This window comes from Cucurbita maxima, unplaced genomic scaffold (assembly GCF_002738345.1).
Source record: "Cucurbita maxima cultivar Rimu unplaced genomic scaffold, Cmax_1.0 Cma_Scf00020, whole genome shotgun sequence".
Taxonomy (NCBI): domain Eukaryota; kingdom Viridiplantae; phylum Streptophyta; class Magnoliopsida; order Cucurbitales; family Cucurbitaceae; genus Cucurbita; species Cucurbita maxima.
In genome coordinates this window covers 255,540-266,070 of record NW_019272036.1, presented here as the reverse complement: position 1 = coordinate 266,070, position 10,531 = coordinate 255,540, and the positions used below count along the sequence as shown (strand labels likewise).

The following is a 10,531-nucleotide window of genomic DNA, read 5'->3' as shown; positions in this document are numbered from 1 at the left end:
AAAAAAAAAAAAAAAAAAAAAAAAAAAAAAAAAAAAAAAAAACTGTTTTCCGTGCCGCTTCCGATTAGTTCTGACCTTATTGAATATATTTTTATTGATTTCTAGACCATTGTGAAATTCTCAGGGAATATATGATTCAGTAGACTACTTTTATAGCAGGGTTCCGACTTTTCCAGCAATGGCAAAGGCAAGCTACTTGTCTATCCCAAGGGGATAAGGAATCTGAGTACGTATGATTTTACAATAATTAAATTAATTTTAATGCAATTCTCTTCCTAGAATATTACGTCACAATTAATTTTAATGCTTTTTTAGACTTTTGCATCATTTGAAGTGTGACCTTTTTATCAACAAGTTAGGTTCATGCCGTCAATTTTAAAACAATTAATAATAAATATCTTTTGACTTGATCTTTTTCTTATACTATCTATATTTAATTTATTAAAAACATATATATCCAGGTTTGTGTACTGAATGTTAGTCCTGGATCCTTTTTTCATAATTTTTACGTGCAACCTAATCGAGAATAAAGTTTAATTACATGAGCATATAACCTATACTTCATTCTTCCTTTTGATATCGGTGGTGGTTTAAGTTCTTTGTCAATGATGTTTATGCTTTTTGTTTCTTTATTTACCAGACAACAATTATGGGTTGATCTATCTTCTTTAATAATTTCATTGTTCTTTTTTTACCCAAATTTACTTGATAGCTAGGCAGGAGGATAGGTTTATAATGGCTTCGATAACTGTGCTTTAGAGAGAATTTATAGTTGAAAACAAATTGGACGGTCCTGATTCTTTTAATCATTACTTCAGATCTTCTCTCTGACTGCGTAGTAAAGGAAAAAGAAAGATTGGAAAGCATGGGAGCCAAACAGATCTTATCTTCCACGAAGCCGAGACGACAGATGTCCGCTGAGGGAAGCACAGGTAGATGAATGGGTAAAGCTTATAATAATCAAAGCTCTGTCAGACACGGCGGAGAGCAACTTGACGGGTTGCTTTGGCCTGAAAGTAACTGCAAAACAAATATTTATTTTCATTGTTTTTTTAAATTATCATATTATTTCAAATTGACAGGGACAGGCAACCTTCTCAGCCCTGCTTGTTGGGTTCTTCACAGGTTCCTCTGGAGCACGTGGAATTTATTTTTATTCTTTTACTTTTTGCTTTTCTTATTATAGGGAATAGTTTAAACCCAACTTACGAGTAGCCATCGAGCTTTTTGCTTTTGTGGGAGTGGAACCTCAAAATTGATCTCCTCATAATGGTGGAAGTGGCTGTCGTTTTAGCAAAGTAAACAACCTCAAATTCAATCCTCACTCAGCCTTATCAAATCTGAAAAGAGTATTAATTTAGTCATCTACGTGCGTGTCAGACATCCTGATAAAGTTTTGTTAATTTCAGAAGTTCAGATAATTTTGTAATTGTATCTTGTTATCTCGAGTTAAAGCCCTGAGGAGAAGAAGTTCAGACATTTGTAGGTTTTGCTCTCTGTTTATAGTGGATAAAGTGGACTGCAGTGAGAGGAAAGCAGAAAACAGTTCAGCTATTGGAGGAAAAGGCTAGGCGAGGAGAGGGAGAGAGAGAGAGGGAGAGAGAGAGAGAGAGGAGAGATCGGCCCTTTAAGGAGCGACCCACTTAGTCAAATACTCGTAAATGAGTAAGCAATAGAAACAATCAAAACCCCCTTGAAATCAAATAAATCTGAGAATTTGATATTCAGGCAGGAAAATAGCTCTTCTTTCGATTTCAGGTTCGGAGGGCTCAAATTATTCTTCTATAGTCTCTGGGAAAACCAGATTCTGATTATTGTTGAGAGCCCCAAATGGGCTCTGTAAACTTAGGGATCAATCTTCTAAAGCTGTAGTCTTTGTTTTACTCTCCCTTGCTATTTACGGGATATTTGAGCCTCTGGGGAATGGATCTAAGCCACATGAAGGGATCGATGCCGACGCCGACTTCAATGGTTTCTGATCAGTTCCCGGCGGGTCTTCGCGTCCTGGTTGTGGATGATGATCCTACCTGTCTCAGGATCTTGGAAAAGATGCTTCAGAATTGCTGCTATGCTGGTTTGTTTTCGATCGAACTCCTTTTTTACTTTTTTTTTTTTTTTTTTTTCCATCGTGGGGGTTCAGATTTCACGTTTCTTGTTTTCTGTTTTATGCGAGCTAGTAATTCACACAGAACAGTTTCTTAGATGGTTTCTTTAGGTCGTTTTACGATTAGGTTTGCGTCTGACCTTGAATCTCTGCTCGGTTCTGGTAATAGACACATGTTAATTTATTAGTTACTACCCCTTTTTTCCCAGCTAGTTATCCTATTTGATCCAGAACAGAGATTACATCAAAGTCTGCTATTTATCTTGCGTGCTTCAGAAGCTATCATCTCAGTACTCGTTTGTAGATTTAGGACTCTTTTATCCCATGGTGGGGGCTTGAGTTTTAATTCTAATTCTGACTTACAATTCTCTGATTATACAACAAATCATCAGTAGTTAATCTGCTCTTTTCGGAGTTCAATTGCAGTGACGAAATGTAATCGGGCTGAGATCGCATTATCCATGCTTCGTGAGAACAAAAACGGGTTTGATATTGTGTTAAGTGACGTGCATATGCCAGACATGAATGGATTCAAACTTCTAGAGCAAGTTGGGTTGGAGATGGATTTGCCCGTTATCAGTGAGTAACGTGGTTTAGATGCTATTATTAGATCTTTGAATGCTTACTTATATAATTATATGGTTTATATAATTTTGCAGACTAATATTGGAGACATGTGATTGTACAGTGATGTCAGCAGATGATGGGAAGAATGTTGTGATGAAGGGAGTGATTCATGGTGCTTGTGATTACCTGATCAAACCCGTTCGAATTGAAGCGCTTAGGAACATATGGCAACATGTAGTTCGGAAGCGAAAGACTGAATGGAAGGATTTAGAGCAATCTGGGAGCGTGGATGATGGCGATCGAGAGAAAAATCCATCTGAAGGTGCTAACTATTCATCTTCAGTATATGAAGGAAGTTGGAACAGCTCGAAGAGGAGGAGGGATACAGAAGAAGAGGCCGAGGAGAGGGACGATACGTCGACTTTAAAGAAGCCTAGGGTGGTATGGTCGGTTGAGCTCCATCAACAGTTTGTCGCCGCAGTTAAACAGCTAGGCATCGACAGTATGTTTTCTCTCTATCCTTTTCAACTCTTTATGCCTTGGACAAGCATATGACTATATTCTTTATATAAGAACACCACCATCAACTGCATATAAGAGCAGAAAAATGTACATATCCACGCTTTGACCTTGTAGCAATAACTTTCAAAGTGCCTAGTTCATTTAAGGCTGTTTCGATTTTAATGCTTGACCTTGTTAATCCTGATCACCCTCCGTGATCTTCAATCCGCTCTGCCATTTAATGCTTGACCTTGTTAATCCAGATCACTCTTCATGATATGTTCATCATAGTTCTTGTTGGTTATGTTTTCAATCTTTTGAATAAACAGAGGCTGTTCCTAAAAAGATATTGGAGTTGATGAACGTTCCGGGGCTTACTCGAGAAAATGTTGCCAGTCACCTCCAGGTATGATGAGAGTTTCGAAGGCTCTTTCCATGTTTTCTTTTTCTTCTTGATTGTTAGGATGGGCATCTTAATTGTTTTATTTGATGGTTATGCAGAAATATCGGTTATATCTTAGAAGGCTTAGTGGAGTATCATCGTCACACTCACTCCAATGTAATTTGAACAATTCTTTTATGAACCCCCAAGATCCGCCTTTTGGGCCAATGGCTTCATTCAATGGAATTGATCTTCAGACACTTTCGGTCACTGGCCATCTCTCGCCTCAAAGCCTTGCTGCACTCCAAGCAACCGAATTTCGAAGGCCTGCTGCAGCGAAATCTAGCATGTCGATGGCCCTTGTTGATCAGAACAACCTATTCAGCTTTAAAAATCCAAAATTGAGGTTTGTTGAGGACCAAACGCCACACCTAAGCAACCGTAAACCAATAAACTTGTTTCATGGGATTCCAACAAAAATGGAGCCAAAGCAGCCTGCCATTATGCACCCTTCTGTGCAGACTCAAGGGAACATAAACATGCCACTCAATATCAAGACAGAACATGGTGCAACTCAACTAATGCATCATTTGTCCCATCAGCAAACTGGAGGACAGGCTGTAAGTAACTCTCCTGCTAGCCACTTACCCAGAATTTCATCGTCTTTTCCGATCATATCAGGTAGCATTACGAGTCGAAATGGGACTGCTGATAGTACCCAAGGACCTGGATATAACCTAGTTTCGCCAGCATCCTTGATGATGAACTTTCCAATGAACCAACTCACAGAATTGTCAAACAATTTTTCTCTTCCGAGTGATTCGACCGTATCTACCCTAACCTGTAAAGGGGTGTTTCAAGAGGAAATTAGTTCAGATCTACATGGGTCGGACGGACTAATGTCGAGTTATGATGTTTTTAGTGACTTGCATCTGCAAAAATCCCATGACTGGGATTCTCACAATGTAGGCAGCTTGGCCTTTGGTACTTCTCACCATGGGAACTTCATACAGGATAGCTTTGATGTCTCACCTTCAACTTTGATTCATCATGGTTTTCCTTCAAGCCAAACAAATGGACAAAATCATAATTCATCCTCTGCTGGAAAGACTATCTTTCCCTTTTCGGATGCAACTCAACCCGAGAATGCGCAGAGTAATGCTGAGAAGTTGCCTCTCGATCCCGGGGACGTTAAACCTCAGAGAATCCCTGATGCAAGCTATCAAACAGACCTCTTATCTGAGAATTTTGGCCAGGATGAACTTCTCAGTGTCTTCCTCAAACAAGAAGTTAGTTTGCTTTTTTTCCTTGATGTTAATGTTTGTATGATTAGGCCTTCCTCCTATCAGCAATGTCTAAAGTTATCAAAATTGGAATTCTTACATTCATATATCACTGTTAAACTCACTCTTGCTATGTTTTCTGTTTTCCAGCAACAAGGAGACAACGGATCGGTCGACTTTAGCGGTTACCAAACGGAAAATATTTGCGTTTAGAAAATTTCTTCCTTTGATTCCCCATTTAGTTGCAGCTCCAAATACACTTTGTTGTTGTAACTCTTAAGATCAAAGTTCTCCCGTATTAGATGAACAAAGGCAGGTCATCCTTCTTCTCAACAAGTCAGTCCATTGTGAATAGTCTGCTTAGCTAGTTGAAACTTGGAAGTTTCAGATTTAAAGTTTGCAAGAACCGAAGCAATCTTCCACAGAATGCTCACACAAAAGATGCAAATCGCTCTCCGCAATTTGTGTTTAGAATGTGTGTGAAACTGTTTGTTTGTAATGGGGGCACATTGCTCGATCGTCGATGCAAGGCTCGGCTCGACTACTTTGCATCCGGAACCATTTGCGAGATTTATCGTCTCTAATTACACCCGAAGAATGATTTCACTTAAACCCACATGAAAAATCACCTTCAATGTAAATATTCCTCTTGTTTGATTGAGACGAATGTGTGCATAATATTGTTAGTTTATGTTATTGTTCCCAACAAATTCCCTTTCTTTGACTTTTTTCTCTTTTTTTGGGTGAGTCATTAAATTGCACAGATTTTTCTAGCCGTTGTATATAGGAATATTCCTGTGGGAGAATCAGTTATGGAAATGCCCAAAAACATGCTAAATGGGTAAGATTTTAAAAACAAAAATTCGAGATAAATTAGTCTATCAATATTACCATTTTTTTGATTTGGTTTCACTTACCAATATATTTGATCACCTTCTCTGAATTATAAATGTTTTTTTATTAAAAAGGAAAAAAATTATATGATAATTAAATGGCTAAATTAACATTTAATGAAGTTTAAAACATGTCATAATTTATGAGGTGTTGATAAATGGTTTGGTTCGTCCATAAAAACAACATCGATGATGGATGCATAATTTTTACATAAAGGGTCTAATTATAAATTGGTATTTTTCTTTAAACATACAAATCCTAAATTTCTATTTTATGAGGCCATGTTTTTAATGGTAGCTTAAGCTATTTAAGCCCAAAGTCGACAGATATTTGTTTTGACAGTCTCATATTATGAATCGTGGGGCTAGGCTCTTTGAGCCCACATTTAAAGGACATCTGGTTTTATAGGCCCATGTTTTGAGCCCAAATGTCGACAATAGATGGGTTAGCAGCCCACATTTTGAGCCCAATTCTCCGTTAACTGATTTAATAGGAGAGTTTGTAAAATAGAGTGATATTGATGAATTTCTATATTTTGTTTAAAAAACAATGTATTTAGTAATTAAAATAATGTTATGCACTGTCCAATAATTAATTATCCTGCCAAACAACTTTTTTTTGTTAAGATAATTATTGACTAAAAAAAGTAAATTGTTTTTATTACCGATATATTATCTACAGACTGTTTTATCCAAATATTATGAAACTTCTTAATCTACTTTCGGCTAATTAAAACAAATTTTAATTTATATATATATATATATATTTAAAACAAATTTAAATAAATAAATATATTGTTATCTGCTTTTTCAGTGTGTTTTTCTCGTGTCCGAATTTTTAAAAATAGATAAAGCTACATTAGAAAAAAGTAATTTATGAATTTGTAAGTTACCCTGTCTGTCAGTGCGAAGTCAATGCCCTAGATTTTCTGCAAGGTAAAATATTGAAAAAATATTTAAAAGCAGAAATATAGAAACAATGATTATTTAAATGGCAGTTTTGAAAAACCACATTTTTATTTAATATTATGAATATATATATTTTTTATGCTTCCAAACCATGGATCTATAAATTTGTCCAAATTCTAAACCATTCCACAGCGCCGTACTTTGAAATCAAACCAAGGTTGGGTTCTAGGATATTCAATTATTGTCGTCGCGACCATAATTAGGGTTTTTCTCTATTCCGGCGATCCCGACCATTTTTGAATTTTCTTTCAGCAATTGCCATTTCTGCTAGGGTTTTTGAATCGAGCCCTTGAAACAAGCCGAAGTTAATCGAGGAAGAAGCCATGTCGTTGAGACCGACTGCAAGAACCGAGGTTCGTCGGAACCGTTATAAGGTCTCTGTTGATGCTGAAGAGGGCCGTCGCCGGCGAGAAGATAATATGGTGGAGATCAGGAAGAGTAAACGCGAAGAGAGCCTTCAGAAGAAGCGTAGGGAAGGCCTTCAAGCACAGCAGTTTCCTTCTGCTGTCCACACTTCCACTGTCGAGAAGAAGGTATTGTCGCATTCGATTGCTTCGATTTCAATCTCTATGTTTATTCTTTCGACTGTGTTGTTGTAATGATCTCGGATCTATGGATTTTTTCTGGAGGTTTTGGCATCTGATCTTTGAATCTTGTGAACGTTTTTTAAGGGGTTATCGATTTGGATGTTGGGGGGTTTTACGATTTAGGGGTTTTTGGCCTACGGCTGTGGTTATGAAGAGTTGAGTTTGACTTTGATTGCAGTTAGAGAGCCTTCCGTCTATGGTTGCGGGGGTCTGGTCTGATAATAGTAATCTTCAGCTGGAGGCAACAACTCAGTTTCGGAAATTACTTTCGATTGGTACTTTTTTGTGCATTATGCTGTATAATATGTTTGTTTACTGTTCGTCTTCTTTTGCTGTGAAATTTTAACTTGTTTTGATTACTGTATTGTCGATTGCAGAACGAAGCCCTCCCATTGAGGAAGTGATTCAATCTGGAGTTGTTCCTCGTTTTGTAGAATTTCTTGTGAGGGAGGATTTCCCTCAACTTCAGGTTTTAGTTCACATTCTTGCTAACTGTACTATTGGTTTGAATTTATATTAGTTGTTCTTTTTGTACCGACTTGGATATATGTGTTGCTTGAAGTTTGAAGCTGCTTGGGCTCTCACGAACATAGCGTCTGGAACCTCGGAGCACACAAAGGTGGTTATTGATCATGGTGCAGTTCCCATTTTTGTTAAGTTACTCGTGTCTCCTAGTGATGATGTTCGAGAGCAGGTATATTTTAGAATTTAGTCAAGCTTTTTGTTCCTTTATTTGATATGTGTGCTGGCTTTGGATGAAATTCGAAACTTGAATGCCATGGTTAATGATTTTGTAGGCTGTGTGGGCTTTGGGCAATGTTGCTGGAGATTCACCTACATGCCGTGATCTTGTCCTTCGCCATGGAGCTTTGGTTCCACTTCTTTCACAGCTGAATGAGCATGCTAAGCTTTCCATGTTGCGAAATGCTACTTGGACACTTTCGAACTTTTGTCGGGGCAAGCCACAACCTCCATTTGATCAGGTTACTTTTTGTAATTATGGTTAAATTTGAGATTTAGAAATTTTCTCCTGCTTATGTGTAACATTTAAATGTTTCTTGTACAGGTAAAGCCAGCTCTTCCTGCACTTGAGCGCCTAGTTCACTCGAATGACGAAGAAGTTCTGACAGATGCCTGCTGGGCTCTCTCTTATCTTTCTGATGGCACAAACGATAAAATCCAAGCCGTGATTGAGGCAGGGGTGTGCGGGCGACTTGTACAGCTCCTATTGTAAGCTTATATCTTGTATATACGAGTTCAACCTGTCTAACAAATGCTCCCTTTTCATTTTTCTTACCTTGGAAATTTGTGTGTTTCTTCAGACATCCTTCATCATCAGTTCTCATTCCTGCTCTTCGGACGGTTGGGAATATCGTGACCGGAGATGACCTTCAAACTCAGGTATGAATGAGGATACTATAACCCTTATTGCAATTTTTAAGTCGTTTCAAGAATGCAAATTTTGAGTCATTTTTATCTCACTCTAAAGGCAGCAAAAGGAGAATAAAAACTATAATTATGACTAACTGTAGTTTGGATAATGATTGTGGCCTTGTTTATGATTATTTATTTGTATGTGATTTCGTCGTTTGTTTTATTGTTTCTCTTATCAGTGTATCATTAGTGATGGTGCGCTTCCATGCCTTCTGAGCTTAATGACTCACAATCATAAAAAGAGTATCAAGAAAGAGGCTTGCTGGACAATATCTAACATTACTGCTGGAAACAAGGAACAAATCCAGGTAGGAGACGATTTTTTTATATTCAGCAACAGCAACTATGCTAATTGAACATAAGATGTGAGATCCCACATCGGTTGGAAAGGGGAACGAAATGTTTCTTATAAGGGTGTGGAAACCTCTCCCTAGTAGACACTTTTTAAAACTATGAGGCTGACGGCGAAACGTAACGGGCCAAAGCGGGCAATATCTACTAGCGGTGGGTTTGGGCTGATACATAAGATTTGTGTATTTGGCATAGGTTACACTTTCCAAAAGCAATTATGTCAACTACTGAAGTCTCTACCTCTTGGTTATGGATTACTCGTGCCAACTTAAAAATTAATCCTAAGATTTGTGTCGTTCATAATGCAGGCTGTCATTGATGCTGAGTTAATACCTCCGCTAGTGAATTTGCTTCAAACTGCTGAGTTTGACATAAAAAAAGAGGCTGCATGGGCAATTTCAAATGCAACATCTGGTGGTGCTCATGATCAAATTAAGTAAGTCATTTTAGAACGACAAGCTTCTTTCTCCCTGACCTTCGAGTTTTCTTCTTTGATGGACCATGCCTCCTTTCTTGCTGTATAGGTACCTTGTCACTGAAGGCTGCATCAAACCATTATGTGATCTTCTTGTATGCCCAGATCCTAGGATTGTTACGGTTTGTTTAGAAGGGTTAGAGAACATTTTGAAGGTCGGAGAAGCCGAAAAGAATTTGGGTGCCAGTGGAGACGTTAATCTATATGCGCAGATGATCGATGATGCTGAGGGTTTAGAAAAGATTGAAAATCTCCAGAGTCATGACAACCATGAGATCTATGAAAAGGCTGTCAAAATTCTCGAGACATATTGGTTGGAGGAAGAGGATGAGGCCTTGGCCGCTACTGATGGTGAGGCTCAACCTGGCTTCCGCTTCGGTGGAAACGCTCTTCCAGTTCCTTCTGGTGGATTCAACTTTAGTTGAATGCTTGAAGTTTATGGTACGGTTTCCATCATTTTCATTTTACTTGCATCAATTTCTGAAGGTGGAAATGATGACTTCAATTTGACCTCAACTTTTGCAGGGCTTTTGGTAATGAAGGGATAGTCGTCGTACACATGTGTTGGCTCACAAACTTAGATGTCGTGGTTGATTGGGTTCGATGTGGGTCCAATCTGGGCATCTTAANGGGGGGGGGGGGGGGGGGGGGGGGGGGGGGGGGGGGGGGGGGGGGGGGGGGGGGGGGGGGGGGGGGGGGGGGGGTCAGATTCAACAACGACAGCCAAGACAATCAACGGGCAAAAGGTAGGTCGTTTTGGCGAGATGACGTTGTAGTAGCATCAGTGTTCACAAAACATCTGCTGCATTGTTGTACCGTGTAATAATGATGTGCCCAACTGAGCAGTATTATGGTTGCATCATAATCACATTTGATTTGTACTTAGTTGGGATATGGGTCTGGTAGCTGCTGGGTGTTCTTTTGTTTTACTTCTCATTTTGGCATCGAGTCTGTTATATTTTTTTTTTTTTTTTTTTTTATCACC

General features: G+C 38.6%; 2 protein-coding genes across 4 annotated transcripts in view; both read left to right on the top strand.

The window, feature by feature from the left end:
• Nucleotides 1-5,547, top strand: part of LOC111494364 (two-component response regulator ARR14-like) — a 9,612-nt gene extending 4,065 nt beyond the window's left edge. Inside the window, exons 2-9 of one of the 3 annotated variants that reach the window (XM_023144290.1) lie at nucleotides 125-226; nucleotides 819-932; nucleotides 1,083-2,074; nucleotides 2,531-2,683; nucleotides 2,793-3,173; nucleotides 3,502-3,578; nucleotides 3,674-4,843; nucleotides 4,988-5,547. In XM_023144290.1, coding sequence (XP_023000058.1) covers nucleotides 1,924-2,074; nucleotides 2,531-2,683; nucleotides 2,793-3,173; nucleotides 3,502-3,578; nucleotides 3,674-4,843; nucleotides 4,988-5,050 — 1,995 coding nt within the window. In that variant the 5' untranslated portion in view covers nucleotides 125-226; nucleotides 819-932; nucleotides 1,083-1,923 and the 3' untranslated portion in view covers nucleotides 5,051-5,547. Of the gene's footprint in view, nucleotides 1-124; nucleotides 227-818; nucleotides 2,075-2,530; nucleotides 2,684-2,763; nucleotides 3,174-3,501; nucleotides 3,579-3,673; nucleotides 4,844-4,987 lie in introns of those variants that run through there. The other 2 variants (XM_023144289.1, XM_023144291.1) reach the window with 2 other exon arrangements.
• A 1,265-nt stretch (nucleotides 5,548-6,812) lies between these two features.
• Nucleotides 6,813-10,175, top strand: LOC111494462 (importin subunit alpha-1-like). The gene is made up of 11 exons (XM_023144408.1): nucleotides 6,813-7,232; nucleotides 7,465-7,561; nucleotides 7,664-7,755; nucleotides 7,849-7,980; nucleotides 8,084-8,269; nucleotides 8,353-8,516; nucleotides 8,609-8,687; nucleotides 8,900-9,028; nucleotides 9,380-9,507; nucleotides 9,596-9,987; nucleotides 10,072-10,175. Exons 1-10 carry the CDS (start codon nucleotides 7,023-7,025, stop codon nucleotides 9,969-9,971), a joined length of 1,593 nt encoding a protein of 530 aa, XP_023000176.1. The 5' UTR covers nucleotides 6,813-7,022; the 3' UTR covers nucleotides 9,972-9,987; nucleotides 10,072-10,175.
• Nucleotides 10,176-10,531: the final 356 nt, after the last annotated feature.